The sequence below is a fragment of the Fistularia commersonii genome, chromosome 11 (assembly GCF_037954325.1).
Source record: "Fistularia commersonii isolate RoL2024-O1a breed Wild chromosome 11, RoL_Fcom_v1.0, whole genome shotgun sequence".
NCBI lineage: Eukaryota > Metazoa > Chordata > Actinopteri > Syngnathiformes > Fistulariidae > Fistularia > Fistularia commersonii.
In genome coordinates, this window is record NC_141294.1 from 15,866,256 (window position 1) to 15,887,341 (window position 21,086).

The 21,086-nt window shown below is 51.9% G+C and overlaps 2 protein-coding genes across 2 annotated transcripts; one reads left to right on the top strand and one right to left on the bottom strand.

Annotated features, from left to right (window-relative positions):
- The first annotated feature begins 84 nt into the window (after nucleotides 1-84).
- Nucleotides 85-13,591, top strand: abcb4 (ATP-binding cassette, sub-family B (MDR/TAP), member 4). Its single transcript, XM_086155298.1, has 26 exons — nucleotides 85-229; nucleotides 380-467; nucleotides 1,917-2,152; nucleotides 2,727-2,918; nucleotides 3,061-3,232; nucleotides 3,313-3,437; nucleotides 3,570-3,741; nucleotides 3,818-3,931; nucleotides 4,645-4,755; nucleotides 4,839-4,964; nucleotides 5,047-5,250; nucleotides 5,330-5,500; nucleotides 6,452-6,613; nucleotides 6,698-6,892; nucleotides 6,991-7,137; nucleotides 7,228-7,332; nucleotides 7,469-7,546; nucleotides 8,318-8,401; nucleotides 8,488-8,691; nucleotides 8,784-8,884; nucleotides 9,479-9,619; nucleotides 10,086-10,242; nucleotides 10,317-10,514; nucleotides 10,867-11,073; nucleotides 11,372-11,518; nucleotides 11,697-13,591. Exons 1-26 carry the CDS (start codon nucleotides 189-191, stop codon nucleotides 11,901-11,903), a joined length of 3,885 nt encoding a protein of 1,294 aa, XP_086011424.1. The 5' UTR covers nucleotides 85-188; the 3' UTR covers nucleotides 11,904-13,591.
- On the bottom strand, nucleotides 13,187-20,875 carry crot (carnitine O-octanoyltransferase). Its single transcript, XM_086155299.1, has 17 exons — nucleotides 20,720-20,875; nucleotides 19,700-19,823; nucleotides 19,160-19,284; nucleotides 18,690-18,871; nucleotides 18,275-18,399; nucleotides 18,082-18,190; nucleotides 16,880-16,973; nucleotides 16,679-16,804; nucleotides 16,498-16,599; nucleotides 16,338-16,421; nucleotides 16,124-16,231; nucleotides 15,918-16,048; nucleotides 15,174-15,297; nucleotides 15,015-15,093; nucleotides 14,828-14,921; nucleotides 14,329-14,448; nucleotides 13,187-13,919 (listed from the first exon to the last, which is right to left on the bottom strand). Exons 2-17 carry the CDS (start codon nucleotides 19,812-19,814, stop codon nucleotides 13,799-13,801), a joined length of 1,839 nt encoding a protein of 612 aa, XP_086011425.1. The 5' UTR covers nucleotides 19,815-19,823; nucleotides 20,720-20,875; the 3' UTR covers nucleotides 13,187-13,798.
- Between the last annotated feature and the right edge of the window lie 211 nt (nucleotides 20,876-21,086).

Here is a 21,086-nt window from a genome sequence, read left to right on the forward strand (position 1 = left end):
TTTAAATTGTGAATATCTAATCTATGCGCCTCCTTCGCGGGCGGGGGATGAAGGCTCACTGAGAGGCGTTCAAAGACCGACACTTCTTCTGCTTCTTCTGCATCTTCTGCTTCTTCTTCTTCTTCTTCTTCCTCCCTGAGGTTGATCTTTCTCCTCGGATCCACCGAACCTTCTCTACCCGGAGCGGAATGAGCTCCGACCTCCAGCGGCGGGACAACGGGGACCTCAGGTACCTTCACTTCTTCTCTTGAGGAGACGACCAAAGGAGCCTACTTTAATTTGTATATATAAGTCAAATTTAATTTATGTGTCGTTCATATCATATAAAAGTAGACATCCAGTAAGAGTGTGTGTATAAAGGTGAAGTGTGTGTGTTCAGGGGTGGAGAGGAGATGGAGGACAAGAAGGATGGAAAGAAAAAGAAAGAGAAGACCCCGAAGCTGCCCATGGTGGGGCCCATAGCCCTGGTGAGTCCGGGTGGGGGAGGGGGTCAATATTGGTATTGGTTATTGATTATTACTTTTGTACTTTTCCATCAGAGAGGCTTAAATTCCTCTGTGTTGTGTGTGTGTTTGTGTGTGTGATGAAGTAGGTGAATTATTCTCGTACCTGATTGTTGATGGTTTAAACATTATTTTTATGAGAATATTTTTAGGGCTGCAAAAAATGCGTGTGTGTGTGTGTGTGTGTGTGTGTGTGTGTGTGTGTGTGTGTGTGTGTGTGATAAACTAGATGAAATGTGCTCGTACCTGATTGTTGATGATTTAAATATTTTTTTTGATGAGAATGGTCTTAGAGGCTGCGACATAAGTGTGTGTGTATGTATATATGCATGTGTGTGAGTGTGATAAACTAGGTGAGCTATGTTAGTATCTGATTATTGATGATTTACATAATTTTTTTAAGCGACATATGTGTGTTTGTATATATATGTGTGTGTGTGTGTGATAAACTAGATTAAATATGCTAGAACTTGATTGTTGATGATTTAAACATTTATTTGATGAGAATGGTCTTAGAGGCTGCGACATACTGTATGTGTGTGTGTATATACAGGACTGTCTCAGAAAATTAGAATATTATGATAAAGTTCTTTATCTTCAGTAATGCAACTAAAAAAACAAATTACTTTTTCATGATATTCTAATATTTTGAGATAGGATTTTTGAGTTTTCTTAAGACGTAAACCATAATCAACAATATTAAAATAATAAAAGGCTTGCAATATTTCAGTTGATTTGTAATGAATCCAGAATATATGACATTTTTGTTTTTGTAATTGCATGACAGAAGATAAAGAACTTCATCACAATATTCAAATTTTCTGAGACAGTCCTGTATGTGTGTGTTTGTATGTATATCGGTGTGTGTGTGTGTGTGTGAGATCAACTAGGTGAACTATATTAACACCTGATTATTGACGATTTACATAATTTCCTTATTCAACACATGTCTGTGTGTATGTATATATGTGTGTGATTGTATGCATTTATGTGTCGATGATTTAAACACTTTTGATGAGAATGGTCTTAGAGGCTGCGACATAAGTGTGTGTGTATATATATATGTGTGTGTGTGTGTGTGTGTGTGTGTTTGATAAACTAAGTGAACTATGCTAGAACCTGATTGTTGATGATTTAAACTTTTTTTTAATGAGAATGGTCTTAGAGGCTGCAGCATGTGTGCGTGTGTGGGTGTGTGTGTGTGCATATAAAAGTGCGTGTGTGTGTGTGTGTGTGGGATGTAGTGATGTAACCGCCCGGATGCCTCCCCGGCCCCCTGCAGGGTGAACATAATGGCTCCCGGGCCGGTTTGATGTTGTGTTTTCCGCTCAGGAGGAAGGTCTAGAAGGCACCGAACGTTTCAGAGGCTCCTCCTGAGCAGAAGCTAATTTCTAACTTCTCCCCCGAGCGCAGTTCCGGTTTGCGGACGGCCTGGACCGGGTCCTGATCGTGCTGGGGACGGTGCTGGGGACGGTGCACGGCGCCGTGCTGCCCCTGATGTGCATCGTGTTCGGGGACATGACGGACAGCTTCCTGGTCGTCCCCCCGGGTCTCCCTCCCTTGGTTGGCTCCAATAGCACTTCGCCCTCCGTCCCCCCGGGCGTCCTCCCCCCCATGATGAACAGCACCCTGCAGGAGGACATGACCAGGTGAGGGTGGAGGTTCTTGCTCAGAAGGTCAGAACACAGCAAGGAAGGTCACCTAGGCCGGAAGAGAGGTGGGCTTCTGGACGTCAGTGGGTAAACTAGCGGTGCAGGGATTTCCTGCTACAGTCCAGACACGGGCAGGTGGTTCAGCGGAGACCCTACATTGTCCAGACGTGTGGAGTAGAAGGTCATGTGTGTGTGTGAGGCCCCGTGATTGGTCCAACGCCGCCTCTCGTCCAATCACAGCAGGGATAGCCCCTCCCTCCTCGGGACTCTTCTGGCAAGAGAGGGTCGAGTCGCAGACACTGATGTACCTGACGGAGCTGTCATGAGGCCGAGCGGTTTGAGGAGCTCCTGGACAGAAGGTCCAACTCTGATTTCAAATGTCATTTAGTCCCACCTTCTTTATGGATCCATGCATAAAAACATCTCCGCCGTCCCCGATCGATCAGATCCTTAACGTTTCTACCTGCCGATCGGGTGTCCGACCCCAGAGAGATCGAGAACCTCCATCTGCGAGTGGAAACCAGCGGAGAAGGTCCTTGACGACTGGGTTTGCTTTGTCTCCGCAACTCAGGTTCGCCGTCTACTACTCCATCCTGGGGGTGGTGGTGCTGGTGGCCGCCTACGTGCAGGTGGCCTTCTGGACGCTGGCCGCCGGCCGGCAGGTCAAACGCATCCGCAAGCTCTTCTTCCACCGCATCATGCAGCAGGACATCGGCTGGTTCGACGTCAACGAGACCGGAGAACTCAACACCCGCCTCACCGAGTGGGTAACACACACACACACACACACACACACACACACACATCACATACTGTAAGAAGCAGGTGCAAGTTGGTCTGGTACCAACCGAGCATGAGTGTGTGTCCTCTCGTAAACGCCGTTTGCTATGTTCCTGCCCGAGCAGCGACATCTACAAGATCCAGGAGGGCACCGGAGACAAAGTGGGGAACCTGATCCAGTCCGTCTCCACCTTCATCACGTCCTTCATCGTGGGCTTCATCAAGGGGTGGAAGCTCACGCTGGTCATTCTTGCCGTCAGCCCGGCGCTCGCCATTTCCGCCGGCCTCTTCAGCAAGGTCAGCCCTTCGCCGCCGCCGTCTCCATGTGAGCCTTCTGGCTTCCCCGCTCATCTGCGACTCCCTCCCGGTCTGCGAAGGTGGTGACGTCGTACACGTCCAAAGAGCAGACGGCGTACGCCAAGGCCGGCGCCGTTGCGGAAGAGGTGCTGTCCGCCATCAGGACGGTGTTCGCCTTCGGCGGTCAGGAGAGAGAGATCAAGAGGCCAGTGCAGTTTGTCGAACCGACCCATGTAACAAGATAAAGCTAGCTAATGCTAACGCTACACGAGTAGCCAAACAGAGGCCGTCGCTGTAATGCGGCTTCCAGATTCTGACCGCCGTCTCCGTCCAACAGATACCAGAAGAACCTGGAGGACGCCAAGAACATGGGGATAAAGAAGGCGCTGTCCTCCAATATCGCCATGGGGGTCACCTTCCTGATGATCTACCTGTCCTACGCCCTGGCCTTCTGGTACGGCAGCACGCTGATCCTCAGTCAGGAGTACACCATGGGGACGGTGCTCACGGTGAGTACAAGATCCCCGGCGCGAAAAAGGTCCCTCAAAAAACGAGAAGGCGACAAGGACTTTGCCTTTTCCGAAGGTGTTCTTCGTGGTGCTCATCGCGGCGTTCTCGCTGGGACAGACGTCGCCCAACATCCAGGCCTTCGCCAGCGCCCGCGGAGCCGCGCACAAAGTCTACAGCATCATCGACAACGTAAGGAACTCGCCGTTTTTCTCCCGAAAAAGCAGCCCGGAGACGAGGGCCGGGGTTTCTGGCCGCTGCTGTCGGCCCCTATTAGCCGCTCTTTGATGCCCAAGGCAACCTGGAGTCTGTAATGAGACGGTGGAATTCGCGGTAATTGGAGCCCCGGGGTGTGAAGGAAGATCGCCGGTCATCTGGCTGAACTCTGAGGCTCCTCCCACCGGCCGGAGGCTCCTCTGATTCCGATCTTCACCGCCGCAGACGTCAACCGATTGTTTTCCGTGATCGCCTCGATGAAAAGTCTGGAAGCTCGAGGCTTCTGGCTCGTGTTTGCGTTTGTTTACATTTCCGGCTTTCTCCTCTGATAGGAGAGGCCCCTGAGAAGGTCCTGAGAAGAGCCTTTCTCACCTTCACACTGGGTCTGATGGAGATCTTATCCTCCCGTAGATCTTTTCAGCTCTTAATTGCTTCAATACCGAGTTGTCAAAAAACACTCCGATCCGGGAGCTCATCATTTGTTCTCCTCCTTCGTCTGGACGAAGGCTGAGCACTCCAACAGGACGGTGTGTTTTAGGGCTGTGTAAATAAACCTTCTCCAGTGCCCTTCCTCTCATTGTGCGTTCGGTCTTTTGATAAGCATCGGGTTCCTGTTGAGGCCAAACATGGATTCACAGAAGATCTGTGTCCGAGGCCCTTTGTGGAGTGACGTCCTTCTCCCCGAACAGAAGCCGAGCATCGACAGCTACTCCGAGTCCGGCTTCAAGCCCGACTCCATCAAGGGGAACATCGAGTTCAAGAACGTCAGCTTCACCTATCCGTCCAGGCCGGACGTCAGGGTAGGTTCTCCGCCCGTCGACCTTTCGCCTCCAGAAGGTGTCCAGCTCGAACCTCCTCACCGGCGCCGGCCGAATCTCCACAGATTCTACACGACATGTCTCTGAGGGCGAAGAACGGGCAGACCATCGCCCTGGTGGGCAGCAGCGGCTGTGGGAAAAGCACCACCGTCCAGCTGTTGCAGAGGTTCTACGACCCTCTGGAAGGATCTGTGAGTGACGGTTTTTAGGCAACGCTCCTCGGTCGCTTCCCGCGTGGTCGACCCGCTGAGATGTTTGACTCTCTCCCTCAAGATCTCGATCGATAGCCACGACATCCGCACTCTTAACATCCGCTACCTGAGGGAGATGATCGGGGTGGTCAGCCAGGAGCCCATCCTCTTCGCCACCACCATCGCTGAGAACATCCGCTACGGCCGTCTGGACGTGACGCAGGAGGAGATCGAGCAGGCGACCAGAGAAGCCAACGCCTACGACTTCATCATGAACCTCCCTGACGTACGGCTTCGTCCGGAGCGCCCTGTTGTTTGAAGACAGTTTGAAGACCTCTGTCCACAGCTCTCCTGTCGTCGAGCAGAAGTTTGAGACGCTGGTCGGAGACCGGGGGACGCAGATGAGCGGCGGGCAGAAGCAGAGGATCGCCATCGCTCGGGCTCTGGTCCGCAACCCCAAGATCCTCCTGCTGGACGAAGCCACGTCGGCCCTCGACGCCGAGAGCGAGACCATCGTGCAGGCGGCGCTCGACAAGGTACGGACGCCATTTTCTGACCCTTTGTGTTGAAAGTACAACCTGACACCTCGGTAGCTTCAGCCTTCACGGTCATCGGTCCACGCGTGGACAGTCGTATGGTCTTTGTCAGGCAACCAAACCCATGTCTTTCTCCTGTAAAGTATTCTTGGTGTTGCTCACCGGCTCCGTTGGAGGTCCCTGCATGGACCGGAAACCTTATCGCCAAAGTCCATCCAGTCCGGTGGTCCCGAACGCTCGCAAGCGTTTCAGACACAATCATATTCTTCTCTCTGAATTGATTGAATCCTCTTTGGTTGTTCAAGGTTTCTCTCCATTCCTAGAAATGCCCCTCCCTGATGCTTCTGGCCCAGGCGGCTCTCAATGCAATCGTGTTTTCTTCTGTCGGATCCGGTTTCCAGCTCCGTGTAAAGACGGTCGTCTGACTTCCTGTTGATTCCAGACCTGCGGGGGAGGGGACGAGGTTCTAAAGAACCGACGAGGCAATGCTGGGCGTAAAAACAAGCACTGCTGCTCATTTTCTCCTCATGGTGGTAGCTTCCGCAAAAGTTTTTAGCTCATGGCTCATTTCCAGCGGACGTCAGTGACGTCTCGCCGCTGGAGAAACCAGAAGCTGAAGCCGTTGCTTTGATTGATGGTCGAACCGCGTTGATGGGCTCTGTTGCGCTAATGACCAGGTGTTAGCACGGTCACCACCAGACTGAGGTTGTGAACTTAAAATTAACATGTTAGCATTTGCATTGCTAGCACGTGGTATTTTATCATTAGCCGATCGCATTCTACGGACAAATTCCTTGTCAGCTGGTTTAATCTTATTAGCATTGTTGCTTTGTTCACGCATCTTCTTCACGGGGCTGCTAGCACACGTAGCCGCAGACAACTCACCTATCCTTGACCGCTGCTTGGTAGTTTCCAACTGAGCTTACCGAACCGGGTTGAACGTGTCTGCAGGTCCGGCAGGGTCGCACCACCATCATCGTGGCCCACCGCCTCTCCACCATCAGGAACGCAGACATCATTGCTGGCTTTCAAAATGGTCAAGTGGTGGAGCAGGGGACCCACGGGGAGCTGATGGAGAAGAAGGGGGTCTACCACACCTTGGTCACCATGCAGGTGAAGAACATAAGATGTTCATGCTTCAGGGAGACTGCCGACATGCCGTGACCCTATCGGGTTCTTCTCGCCCCGGTCCGGTAGACCTTTAAGGAAGTCCCGAGCGGCGAGCAGGAGGAGCTGGAGCAGGCTGAAGATGACAAGAGCCTGGTGGAGAAGTCCTTCTCTGAGACATCCCTGTTCAAGAGGAAGAACACCAGAGGGTCTTCCTTTGCTGCCCCGGAGGACGAGAAGGAGGATAAAGACAAGCCGAAGAAGGAGCCGGAAAAGGCAGAGGAGGTGGGCGACCTCTTTGGGTGTTTGGAGATGCTTCCCACTATCTTTCTGCTGAGGACCAGGAGAGGGCAGAGATGTGACCTTTGCTGTTTGTCCCTCAGGAGGAAAAAGTCCCACCGGTCTCCTTCCTGAAGGTCATGCGTCTCAACCTCCCCGAGTGGCCTTACATTCTTCTGGGGACCATCTGCGCTACCATCAACGGAGTCATGCAGCCTGTGTTCGCGGTCATCTTCTCCAAGATCATCGCGGTAGGCCCGTGTCCAAACGCCACAGGAGCTTCCGAATGGTCTTGCAGAAGGAGTGATGAAGATGTCCGGACATCTCTTCCGACCCCACAGGTTTTTGCAGAGACGGATCAAGATGCCGTCAGACAGAAGTCCATCTTCTTCTCCCTCATGTTCGCCGTCATCGGCGTCGTTTCTTTCGTGACCATGTTTCTCCAGGTACGCATCAAACACACACACATGTACATAAACAATGACGGCCTCAGAGTAGACATGCTTCTGAGGTCACTGCAGGAGGTCCATAAGTCCATCGTGTACCAGCCTCACTTGACTTTTTCTCCTTCTGGTTGGACAGGGTTTCTGCTTTGGTAAATCTGGAGAGATCCTGACCCTGAAGCTGAGGCTGGCGGCCTTCAAGTCCATGATGAGACAGGTGTGTGTCAACCCAGTCGCTGTTCACCCGAAGGTGTTTGCCCACATGAGCCACGTGGAGCGGTTGTCCCGCGACCAAGGTGCCCCTCCTGCCGGAGGAGATGCTGAATTAAAGTTCTCCAAAATGGACCTCCAGGTTGACATGTTCTTCACAGAACCAGAACCCCGAAGGTCAAAAGTGCACTGCTGTGACCAGTGGATGCAACGCCTCAGGGTTCTACAGTTCCACAGGAACTCAAAGGTGCCTGATGGAGCTCATAAGCCATATCCATTACCGGATACCTCGTGGAGCGCCGTTGTTAAAACTTATCCTGGTCACTGCTCAGATGTTTTTTGGGATAAAAAGGACAGAGGCAGTAAGAAACAGCGTGACAAAGAAGTCCAAGGTCTTCTATCCTGCCATGTCTCAGAGGGTTTCCAGGGCTCGCTGAGGAACATCTACGTTTTGTCCAGAATAAGTGCAGAGTTAGCAAACGGCTAACGGGGTTCAGGTAGAAGATACAAACACTTGAACCATCTGATGGTCTAGGTTATTATTCCATGAATGCCGTGGCAGCTTCCACCTCCATGGTGTCCCTGTCTTCTTCTTCTGCTTCTTTTCCAGTGGTTGGTTTTGGATTGTGGAGCTTAAGTTCCCACTGGTCCCCACTGTGGTCCCTGTGAGGTTCTCATAGAAGAGGCTACTTCCTAGACACTTCCTTGGACACTTCTTAGATCTTTGACCTGTAGAAGACCCAAAAGTTGACCCACCCGATCTTCTGTGTCCCGCCAGGACCTGGGCTGGTACGACGACCCCAAGAACAGCGTGGGAGCTCTGACCACCAGGCTGGCCACCGACGCTGCCCAAGTACAAGGAGTGAGTCCAACGCCGCCCGGACCGACCCCCTTCCTGGTCCTCAGGTGGCGTGCGAGTGGTCCTGGAACATCTCCCTCTCCTTACAGGCCACTGGCGTCCGCATGGCCACACTGGCCCAGAACCTGGCCAACATGGGCACCGGCATCATCCTGTCCTTCGTGTACGGCTGGGAGTTGGCCCTGCTGGTGCTCGCCGTGGTGCCCGTCATGGCGGTGGCCGGCGCCGTGCAGATGCAGGTCCTGGGCGGACACGCCGCAGAGGACAAGAAGGAGCTGGAGAAGGCCGGCAAGGTGCGTTTGGGGGGGGAGGGATCTTCATCCGTCTGGTTCTGCGGATGGACCGGTCACCGGGGTAACGCCACATCTCCGTCGTCTCCTTCCAGATCGCCACGGAGGCCATCGAGAACATCCGTACCGTGGCCTCGCTCACCAGGGAGGCCACCTTTGAGAGCTTGTACCACGAGAACCTCCACGTGCCCTACAAGTACGAGCTCTAGATCCAGAGCATCAGGAGACCCGTAGGAGAACCCAGAACCCAGGAAGGGAATGTTCCACTGGGGGGGGGGGGGGGCGTCAGCGAGAACTTCACTGGAAAGAGTTTGGACACTCTCTCCAGGTTCTCCTGCCTGGGTTCTCTTCAGGTTCTCCTGCTTGGTCCCCCTCCTTGTTCTTTGTTCTCTCTTCATCTTCATCCTGGGTTCTCTCCAGCTTCTCTGACTTGAGTTCAGCCCATGTTCTCTTGCCGTGGTTCTCCTCAGGCTCTCCATTCTTGGTTCTTTCCATCTTCTCCTTGCCAGCATCTCTCCGTGTGTGTTTGCTCCTCGTTCTCCTGCCTGGCTTCTCTCCAGGTTCTCCACCTTCTTCACACAGTCCATGAGAGTCAGCAGGTCCAGATGGTTTTCAGGTGTCAGTGAATGCTTGGATGTCTGTAGAAGCATCCCCGTGATTGACAGCTGACCCGTCCAGGTCAAGCTCCGCCTCCTGTGTCCAAGGGGGCGGAGCTTAACCTGGACGGGTCTGTGGGTGAGAAGCATCGACCGGCAGGGTCGGTCTGACGGCTCCTCTGTCGCCTCCGCAGGAACTCCGTGAAGAAGGCCCACGTGTACGGACTGACCTTCTCCTTCTCCCAGGCCATGATCTACTTCGCCTACGCCGGCTGCTTCCGCTTCGGCGCCTGGCTCGTGGAGGCGGGCCGGATGGACGTGGAGGGCGTGTTCTTGTGAGTGAAGCGGCGGCGGCGGCGGCGGCGGCGGCGAGATTATTCCAGCCGGGAGAAGCTGTTTTCACGGGATTAATCATTTCACTGAAAGCATGTCAGCTGATCGCGAGCACAGGTGCCGCTCTGCTCTCCACGCCCGGCCAAAGGTCAAAGGTCACCATTCTGGGCAATAAACCGCCGTAAAACCCACATTCATAAAAACCCTCCCAAAGTTCACGCAGCGACACACGCATGCACGGAGGGAACGAACACGCGTGGACCTTCAGCAGCCGCGTGCACCTCCTGTTAGCACGTGCGCTGCCCGGCTGGGCTAATGTTTATAATGTTTAACAGCGATGATGTAACGTCTGGAGTGTGGACAGAGCAAAGAGTCTAAGGCTCTCCTCTGGAGCTGCCCGGTGGAGCCCACCTCCATGTGGAGGTCTTAACAATTTTTGTATGGTGACCTCTGACCTCTCCTTCCTAGGGTGATCTTCGCGGTGATGTACGGCGCCATCGCGGTGGGAGAGGCCAACTCCTTCACCCCCAACTACGCCAAGGCCAAGGTGTCGGCCTCCCACATCCTGATGCTGATGAGCCGCGAGCCGGATATAGACAACCTGTCCCAGGACGGCGGGTCGCTGGTACGAATCTCCCGCCTCACCTTCGTCACGCCGTCGGCGAAGAAGTTCACGCGTCTCCTCCCTCGCCGTCGCAGGAAAACTTCGAAGGGAACGTGCGTTTCGAGGGCGTCAGGTTTAACTACCCGTCCAGACCGGAGGTGCCGGTGCTGGAGGGGCTGCAGCTGAGCGTGGCAAAGGGCGAGACGCTAGCGCTGGTGGGCAGCAGCGGCTGTGGGAAGAGCACCACCATCCAGCTCCTGGAGAGGTTCTACGACCCCGCGCAGGGCCGCGTGGTGAGACGGCCACCACACACACACACACACACACACACATTCACACACAATCACATGCGTGGCTATCCTGTGCTCGCTAACGGTTAGCCTGCAGGTGGATCTCTGCTTCTCAGGTTCTTCTTCTCATTCTGGAGGACAATGATCATTCCTTCATTTCCTCATGGACCTTTAACCACAGAACCAACTGCGTTTAGGTTTTATCTTCTAGTTGACATTGGGGTTGTTCAAACTGCAAACATCTAGTAGATATGAAGAACGCAAGAGGAAAGCCAGGTGTTAACTGTGACCCAAGTTCCTCCAACCAGAAGCTTCCTCCTCATCACCGCCGTCCTCCATCCATCTGCTCCTCCAGCTGCTGGACTCCACCAGCGTGAAGGACCTGAACATCCACTGGCTTCGCTCTCAGATCGGCATCGTCTCCCAGGAGCCCGTGCTCTTCGACTGCACGCTGGCCGAGAACATCGCCTACGGGGACAACAGTCGAACCGTGACCATGGAGGAGATACAGGCGGCCGCCAAAGCCGCCAACATCCACAGCTTCATCCAGAGCCTCCCGCAGGTGGGTGGTCTGGTCTCCATGATGGCAGAGGGTTTGGTCCACAAGGGAAGGGATTGAATCAAATGGGCAACCGGGTTGTTTCTGGGTCTTCATGTTCTCCAGAGTCCTTCCTGGGTTCTGTCCAGGTTCTCCTGGTTCCTGCCTGGGTTCTCTCTTTGTTTTCTCCCTATGGGTTACCTCCAGGTTCTCCGGGTCCAAAACCAGTCAGATGATTCTGGGTGTGTGAGAGGGTGTATGTGTGTGTGTGTGTGTGTTTCTGCCGCCAGCGGTGACTGTTTGCTGTGTGTGTCCGGAGCAGAAGTACGACACCCCGGCCGGAGACAAGGGGACGCAGCTGTCCGGCGGGCAGAAGCAGCGCGTGGCCATCGCGCGAGCCATCCTACGCAACCCCAAGCTGCTGCTGCTGGACGAGGCCACGTCTGCGTTGGACACCGAAAGCGAGAAGGTCCGTGTTCTCCGTGGAGGTTTTGGAATAAATGTATCCTCCATGTTCTCCCGTGTCTGCTTTGGGTTCCTCAGGGTTCCTCCCACAGTCCACTTCTAAAGCCTCGATGTGAAGAGTTTGAATCTTCTCAGGGGTGTTTTGAGATGACACCTTCTGCCGCTGCTCTGGTGTCCTCCAGGTGGTGCAGGAGGCCCTGGACCAGGCCCGGAGGGGCAGGACCTGCATCGTGGTGGCCCACCGCCTCTCCACCATCCAAAACGCCAACCGAATCGTGGTCCTCCAGGGAGGCGTGGTGGTGGAGCAGGGCACGCATCAGCAGCTGCTGGCCAAGAAGGGCGTCTACCACGCGCTGGTCACCAGGCAGACGGGCCAGGGGCCGGAGTAAGATCCCGCGCCCGGACCGGACACTCAACCCTCGACATCCGCCGTTCGGAGACCCGATCTTGCGACCGGTGGGTCTCGGGACGGGTGGAAAGGTGACCGATACCTTCAGCTGCGAAGGGACACTTTCACAGACGTTTCCTCGTCGGAGAACGTCGAGGACGATCATCTCAATCTTAGGTCCGCTTCGGTTCGGAGGCCGCGCCGACTCCGAGGGACATCGGCCTCTTCTCAGTGATTCTTAGAGCAAGGAAAGATAGATTCCCCTCGGCCGTGAGAGCCAGAGGAAGGCAGACACCAGCCTCCTGCTAGTTAGCTTAGCACAGCCAGCGATAGCCTCTGGTAGAGCTTCTTCAGAAGTGATCACATTCAGACAAATCCAAAACACCCCTTCGTGCCTTTCCCGCGGGTGGACAATCTAATGCCAAATGAATGTATTCAAAACAGAGCTGCGTCCCAGCGTTGGTGTCCCTCAGCCTGAGACGACAACTGGGATTTGTTGGGATAAACAAATTAAAAATGTCGCCCGAGTGTCAGCATGGTGACAGCCGTTGAAACGGAGCGCGAGTCCTTTCCGTCTCGTCGAAACACACGACGGGCGGCGAGCGTCTCTTAAAACGGCCGTTTTCTCAATGGAGTCTGGCCTGTCGGACCAGAATAACCTGATGAATACACACTGATTGCGGAGATGGACGCTCGCCGAGCCCACGGCACTCCCATCATGCACTGTTTGCGATCATGAAAAAAAATCCCCCAAAATTTGTACCTTGTATGACTTTCTATGATCCTGTATGCCAATTATATATATAAAACTATTAAAGTTTGCATTTTTGTGCACTCAAGTGTTCATTTTGTGTTAAAATAGTGGATCCTCGCTACTTGGCGGTTCAGCTTTCGCGTTCACTGATGTTTTTTTGTCATTCAGTTCTCGCGATTTATCGTTTGTTTGCAGTACAGATACTCTGTACATGTATAAAATTTGCTATCTGTCCATGAACAATTTCTATTTACATTTAATATGATTTTTAATTTACTCATTTACTGTACATTTTGCATTACATTTTGATGTTTATTGTACATTGCAATTATCCAAAAGTGTTTAGTGTACTGTGTTAAAGCGTAATACAGTCGATGGTGGCTTGATAACAGTTTACAGGAGGTTTGCTGAGAGTTAATATATCAAAGTTATCACATATCTGCTTCGCGGGGCGTCTTGGTACGTAAGTCCCGCGAAAAGTGAGGGTACACTCTTAAGTATCGCTAAATAAAACACACAGAACCAGAGGGAATCATTCAAACTTCATTTCACAACATTCTTAAAAGGTGGAATAACAGCCGGCCTCGGGTTCCCGCGCTGATTCGGACATTCGGAGACAGGAAGTGCAGAGCCGCCCTTCCTTTCAGGTGAAATAGGAAATGAATCAAGAACACGTCTGCGATCGGAGGATCCTCCGGACAGACGTTAGTAAGGCTTGGGGTGCGGAAGACCCTCCAAGGGTCTTAAGCGAAGAGGCCGGATAATGATTCGGAAAAAAGCTTTTCGTGTCTGTCGGTCGAAGCTCGACCCCGCTCGAGGTTTCTGTCGCTTCTCGCAGCAGGACGTCTGCGTGCCGACGCGGAATGCCATCATCGATAGGACAGAGACCGGGCGGGAGACCGGCTCGGCTCCACCGCAGGTTCGAAATCTCCCCCTTCCCTTCACGACAATCATTATATTATCATTGCATTGATCTGTGCTCTAGAAAGATTAGCTTTAAAAATCTAGCTTCCTGCTGCTGCAGCTTGGACCGCTGCGCCGCAACTCGCCACGCCCGTCCTGTCCTGGTGGCGTCAAAACCTTGCACGGACAGCAATTGTGCGCGGTTTTCTGCGAGGATGCTGCTGGTCCTCGCCGCAGGCTCAGAGCTGGGACGTGGTCGCCAGGTGGAGCATCTCATGCAGGGCGTTGCTGAAGTTGTTGAACAGCGTGGCGGCGTCCGTCTGACGGCAAGATTTCCACGCCGAGATGGAGATGACAATCCTGTGGGTGGTTGGGGGGGGGGGGTTGGATTACACGTGCGGGAAATGGGGGAAAAAAAAAAGTCCGAGGCCGGATGGATATTTCAGGCTTGTGTTGATATTGATTTTAGGGAGGAAACTACATGGGAGAGTGCTGTCAGGAGGTCCACCTGAGAGCTGGAAAAAGACTTTTCTGTGCAGATTTTGCGTCGAAATGACAGAAATGTGATTATCAAAGGCTGTTTAGGACGATTACACAACCAGGATATTCTGCCATCCTGTCCAAAATCCCCTGCAGACTCTCCGGTGCCTTACTTTAGCATTAGCAAGCCTGGCACGCCCCCTGCTGGCCAGACCGCAAACCGCACCCTGAATGTCCCACAACTGTCGAACGCCCGATCCAGTGGGAAGGTCTCGTCCGAATGCCTCACCTGTCGTCTCTGATGCGGTAGAAGAAGCCGTAACCCTGGTGCACCATGGGAGCCACGGCGCCCAGGACGGTGGTGTAGCCCACCAGGCTGGACGACATCACGAAGTTCCCGCCGCCGCCGCTGCACACACAACGCAGACCCGTTAGTGTGCTTACACGCAACGTTAGGGTGTTCTTCAGGGGAAACCTTCTGACACCTGCTGCTGTAAACATTGCTGGACCTGCACCGGAGTTTTTTTTTTGCCGAGTTTGCCGGTTGATGTTCCGACCCGTGAACCACGACATGCACTTTGTGTCTTTGCTCAGAGCAGCTGCAGTGTCCAGGTCGTCTCACACATTCCACAGCTGGACAGCAGGAAACATACATGCTAACTATGCTATCAGTGCCCATCTAGCTTCTGGCTTCATCAGAAACCTCCCCTCTTGTCCTGAAGCCAGGCGAGATGGAGTGTGAGGCCTTCAGGTTACAGAGGAGACTTTGGAGAGCTGTAAAAACCAACCTTCTGGAGTAGAGCGGATCCAGGAAGAGCTCTGGAGTGGGCCGTCCCTCTTCCTTAGCGATGAGATACAGCCCGAGAAGATGCCGGTCGAACCCTGGTGACAAACAGAGCTCATTTTGCGGTCGTGTGGCGACTCAAGAAGATCTTTTAAAGCAAATTAACTCATGAAGAGAAGCAGCGCGCCGACCTTGGGCCTCCTGAGCATCAGCCATCAGCCGGTTGTGTTTACTGAAGGCCGACATCATGGCGTTTCTCTTGGCGTCGTCCTGAGAGGAGAGGGTTTTGAACGTCAGCTCAGAATCTTTTCCTACCTCTGGGTTTTCTTTCATCCCCCGGGTGGACTCACGGTGCATGCGGGCTCCGTCATGGCTCCGCACCAGGCGACGGCCTGCAGGGTGCAAGGACGCATGGTCTCCGTCCTGCCGTGGTAGAACTTTCGCGTCATGGCGGTTTCGTAGCAGCTCCCTGGTCTGAGGGAGGAAAACCCATGTAATCGCATTTGAGGGAATTCCTCGAATTCAGACAGAACCTGAGGAGCAGCGACACGGTGGAGGAGGAACCATCCAAATATCACAGAAATCACCGCAAAAGTTCGGAGGAGAAGACCTGGGATCATCTTGAAGTTGTAAATGTCACAACAAAACTATTCCCTGCTCGCCACATGTGGGCCAAAAAAGGGATTTATGCTATATATATATATGTATACTGCTCAAAAAAATAAAGGGAACACTTGAACAACACAATGTAACTCCAAGTCAATCACACTTGTGTGAAATCATAGTGTCCACTCAGGAAGCAACACAGATTCATTTTGGCTTGTTTTAAGGACATTACATCAAAGTTGGATCAGCCTGGAGTTTGTTTTTACACTTTAATTTTGAGTGTGATTCCTAATCCAGACCTCCATGGGTTGATACAATTGATTTCCATTGATCATTTTTGTGTGATTTTGTTGTCAGCACATTCAACTGTGTAAAGAGCAAAGTATTTCATAAGAATATTTCATTCATTTACATCTAGGATGTGTTTTTTAGGTGTTCCCTTTATTTTTTTGAGCAGTGTATATGCCACACTGGCAGTCCAGACGTACGTTTTGTGGATCCTGTAATAGGCCAGCTGCATCGCCAGCTGCACAAAGGTGTCAGGATGCAGCTTCCTCAGCTTGATAGCTGACTTTCCAAAGGCAGTAAAGGCGTAACACACCACCTGGAGGTCCTGAGTCTGGACAGGGAAAGAGGCGGAGGAGGTCATTTATCAACCGGACGGCAGGCGGTCCTGTTTTCCGCCCGGCCTCACCGTCTCCCGGTACTGCTGCTTGGCGTGGCTGATGTCGCTCAGGATCCGTTCGTCCACGGTGAAGACCATCTCCTCAGGTGGCGGCATGGGTCTGATCAGGTCTGGACCCTGAACAAGTGTTTTTTCTTAATGTGGCTTTGTCAGGTGTACGGAGGGGTTGAGCTCAGTTCGGAGCAGCTTTTGTTTGTTTCCAGGAAGAAGCCCTCGTGTTTACCTTCCACTTGCCTTCGGTAGCTTTGAGCTGCTGGTCGATGTACCAGCACATGGACACCAGCACCATGGCGTCGTACGGGGCGTGCTGCAGGGAGACATAAATGAGACCGGCGGCGTCGCGCACCCTTTTTTTTAAATCTGACACACACTCCGACACTCACATCGCAGTTGGATCCAAAGGTCCCGTCCGCGTACACGATGGAGTTGTAGGACTTGTCCCCCCAGCGAATGGTGGGGTCGCCTACCAGGGCCTCCAGGGTCACCTGCGACAGGAGCCAGTTGTGAGACGAGAGCTGCGCCCCGAACCTTTAGGAGGCGAGAGGAAAAAGCAGGCAGCGGTACGTTGGTGTAGTTCTCCGCGGAGGAGTAGGGCTTGGTGGCGTCCAGGGAAACCACCAGCAGGCTGCTCTGGATGGTCTCCAGGAGGGTCCCGTTGTGGGGATCGATGCTGATCAGGTGCTCCCTGGCCTGGGGGTCCAGAGACAGTCAGTTCGGTGCGGGCTCAAACACAACACGGCGTTTGCGCTACAAGTATCCCCTCACTTTTGCCCAGCGCGTGCGTTCCTCTGTGGTGAGGGCGGCCAAGCCGTCCCCCTCCGGCTCGCCGCTGCAGCGTTCCTCCACCAGCGTCAGCTGCCTGCGGAGAGGAAGCAAACCAGAGGCTGATGGGGAGAAATATGACAATAGTGTGGAATATCTTCCTCTGAGGAAAACATTTCACGCCCTCCACCTCACTCTCCGCTGCGATTTGTCTGTGAAATGGTTATATTTACACCTCTGCATAACATTCTATTGTTATTAACATGAAAGAAAAGAAAAAAGAAAGAAATATGGATCAACTTGCAAGAAAGAATAACAGAAAAGATCTGAAGTACATCAGTTTGCCTGAAATTAAAAAAAAAAAAAAAAATCAGTCCTTATTCAAACTATAAACATTTTTTGACTGACTGATCAATTTGATACTGAAAAATAATTAGATAAAATCAATAAATAGTACATTCAAATTGATAAAAAACATTAACTCTGGAGCAAAATATATGAGGAAAACGCCAGGAGCCACACAACCCTTTTGAAATTTAAAATCAATTAACACGGCATATAACCTTATTTTTTTGCATTTATGCTATGTATAAAAAAAAGTGTTGCATTTTTTTAAATCAATGAACAACTGCGGGGAAAACAAAATGGCATTTCTGTGTGCAACAAAACATTTTGAACTCCAAAAAAAGACGTATGGTTGAAGGTTACGTTAAAGCAAAACGCATTACTCAATGTCTATTTAAGTCTTTCTTTTATTTACAAAAAAAAAGAATTAAATTAAATTATCCATCGACAGCAAACCAAAAATACTATCCTCTCTGTGTCATCATCCTTTTACTGGCACGTACATTAGAAGCAACAATAATACTTGAACGCATTTTATTTAGATGTTACAAGATTACAAATTTAAAATGACGAGTTTAGAAATGAACAAAGAAACATAAAATACATTTTAATTAAATACTCGTTAGTTATTTTGAAAAGCAACCGACCCCTGCCATAGAGCTAATACTCTGCACACAACGTGACAATGAGAGCGCCACTGCCACGTACTGTGGATGTGCAACTATACTTTATTCTAATACAGCAAATATTCCAGTACGTTCTAGTATGTTCCCCAGAGTCACACTGCACCCCCCCACGGGAACGTGCACCCCACTATTTGAGAAGCAATGGGTTACAAGGACCCCTAAAGGTTATCCTACCTGAGGAGTTCTGGTGGAGAGAGGATCTGTCCGTCCAAAAGGGCGTCAAAGGTGAAGATCCGTCCGCGACACATCACCACCAGGTGGCTTGGACAGGGACCTTCTCGCTCTGGCCACACAGAAACACGGTGGCGAGGAGACAGGTGAGAAGAAAAGGGGGTTGTTGAAAGACGGAAGTCCCGACTGGCCGTACCTGTCTTGAAGTAGTTGTGGACGGTGTCCTTCTTCACTCCAGGCACTTTGCAGGTGCAGAACAACATCCTGAACTGGTCCATGTCCAGAGGGGTTCTACCGGCTTTCTGGGGCGGCAGCGTCTCCCTGAACCACGGGTATGGGGAAAAAACAAATCAGCCAGGAGATGGACTTCTGACAGGAGCGCTGTGACCTTCAGCCTCTTGTCTTCCATCTACAGATGGAACACCAGCTGAGAAACAAAACCCCTGATGACATAAACAGAAGCTGCGGATTTATGGGGAAACTACTGATTGTAATTTCTGTGAACGTTTAATTTCGTCTTGTCTGTTTCCTGGATTCTTGGAACTGTTTCTCGCAGGGTTTAAGGTGAGCGCGCCGGTTTGTTTGCAGCGTGTGCCGTGTTAGCGTCCTACTTGTGGATCAGGTTCCAGTACTGGAGTGTGTGCCACAAGCTAATGCTGGCCCGGTGCAGGTGGGATCCCTCGGCGGGGGGCCAGCAGTGCTCCAGGTAGGGGGCCGGCCCGCCGAAGTTCACGTTCAGTTGAGATGGGATGCGGGCCTCCAGGTAGGCCGTGTCCAACCACCAGTCTTCCAGCTGGGAGGATCAGACAGGAGACGCATTCAGAATCACCCTGTGATTTAGAGATGGAGTCTGACAGGATGGATTATCTCGTCGTGGCAGCTGGACGCCTTTGGGTTCCCGCAGACGTCTGGCCTCTCCTCTGAGCAGCTTCGGTTCCTGACGGACCGAGAGCCGAGGGAGGGGAGAGGCGACACGTCTTCCAGATGTGAAACAGCTCCAGTTGCTGCGAGGAAACTACGAATCCACGGCTTGGACCACCGGGAACGTTCACACACGGACGGGACAGCTGGTTGCACGCACCCAGTTCTTCCTCGTCCTGGCTCTTTGCAGGAGCTTCTCGTGCAGGTCTTTGCCGACGCCCGCCTCAAACCTCCTCACGATGTCCGTGGTGGCCTGAAACTCTTGCTCCGTTGCAAACGGACGCACTGAGGGCAGAGCAAACAGACCGGAGTGTGACGGTTTGTCTAGAAGCTCCTTCATGGGGATTATGAATCATCCAGAGCGGCTGATTGGGATTAACCACATATTTAGTTAATCCCTGATAATTAAAGGTACATTAACAAATAATATTCGGAATCTGGTCAAAAGTTAATCATAGCACCCACATGCTGAAAGAATGTTTAAAAAAAAAAAAAAAACATATTTCCCCCGATAATTTATTTCAATGTTTTTTTTGACAAGTAGTTGATGTCCAAGCCTTTCCTTGATCATAGGATGCGTGCATGGATGGGGGATCGAATATTCAACCTTTTCTCAGGTCTTAAATTGGGCTTTCTGTCTTAAGGTAAGATAGATTTGCACTTCAGTTCACCGCTGAGCAGTCCACAGTCTGCAGCCTACCTGCCTCCAGGTACTTGGACAGGCTGCCCTCCAGGGAGGGGACGGGCAGAGGGGGCAGGCTGTCCTGGTGCTGGAAGGTCCGCTCCACCCGAGACTCATGCGTCTCGCTTTCCATGTCGTCCGTCTGCAACACAAACAACAGACTGACTGCACTCTGTGCTGCCCGCTCCATAACTCTCAGATATCCACAGAATCACTGGCTCTTTAACTAAGACTTTAACACGATACCTACCAATCAACTCTCATTTACTATTTACGTCTGACGCTACAACCCGTTAGACTGGATTTCTGTGTTTTCCCTCCAGTCTAATTTATCATATTTAATACTTGTTGAGATCTTCTTGTCGTGGTGCTAGACTTGAATTTCTTCAGGCTTTATCAGTTCTCATGACCTGTGGGGAGTTATAATTGTTATATTTGGAAACTCCCCACAGGTCATTAGAACTAAAGAAGCCTCTCGGACGAGGGGTGAAGTCCAGCTGCCGCGATAAGAAGATTTGGACAAGAATTCGCCACGGCCTGCATGACAGAGAACCTCCACATAAATACTGTACATACTGTTTACATCTGGCTGCAGCAATATGGTTATTATTCATTTCTTGCTATCTATCTGGCTTAACTGTGGACGGTGAGATAAGGATTTCACAGTGCAGGTAAGAACACATACTGACTCCACACATGATAATAAACTCTTCCGTGACCCTGAACCGTCTTGTTTGGACTTTAACCCGATATTCTGGCATTTTACGTAAAACCACTTTAAACTGTCAAACAATCAGCTGGCGAGTCTCTAAGAGCCTGGAAGCGAATCCAAGATATGTTTCGTACTTTGTTTGTTTTATTTGTTTTATTTGTTATGACAGTTGTTTACGTTTGACCGGAAACACGAGCCCCCTGCTTCCTCCTGTTAGCGTTAGCCTTAGCTTCCCCACCTTCGCCAATTTAACCCGGGGTTTACCGTCAAATCACGGGAAAGAACCCGCCTGCCCACCCGCAAACGCCGGCTGAACGTCACCTTACCTACGGGGGAAGCCGTCCCGGCCTCGGCGTCTCCTTTCCCGGGGGTAAATGTGAGAAAGAGTCGGCGTAGTTTCCCCCGGAGCTGCTCACCTTTGCCCCAGTGGAGCAGCGACCCGCTGCCGCCTCCGAACCCCCGCACTGCGCATGCGCGGCCGTTTACACTTGACCTACATATCAACCAGGCTGAACCCCGGCACAGAAGGGAGCTGTAAGCGTCGGAATTGTGAACAAATCTGAAATCTCGGAATAAACTGAGCACGGAAGCATGTGGAAATAAGCCGTGCACATTCTTTTCTGTGCTCGTGGGCTGTGGGCGTATGTCTGGGTTTGGATAAAGTCCAAACCAAAGTGAAATCCACACACTGCA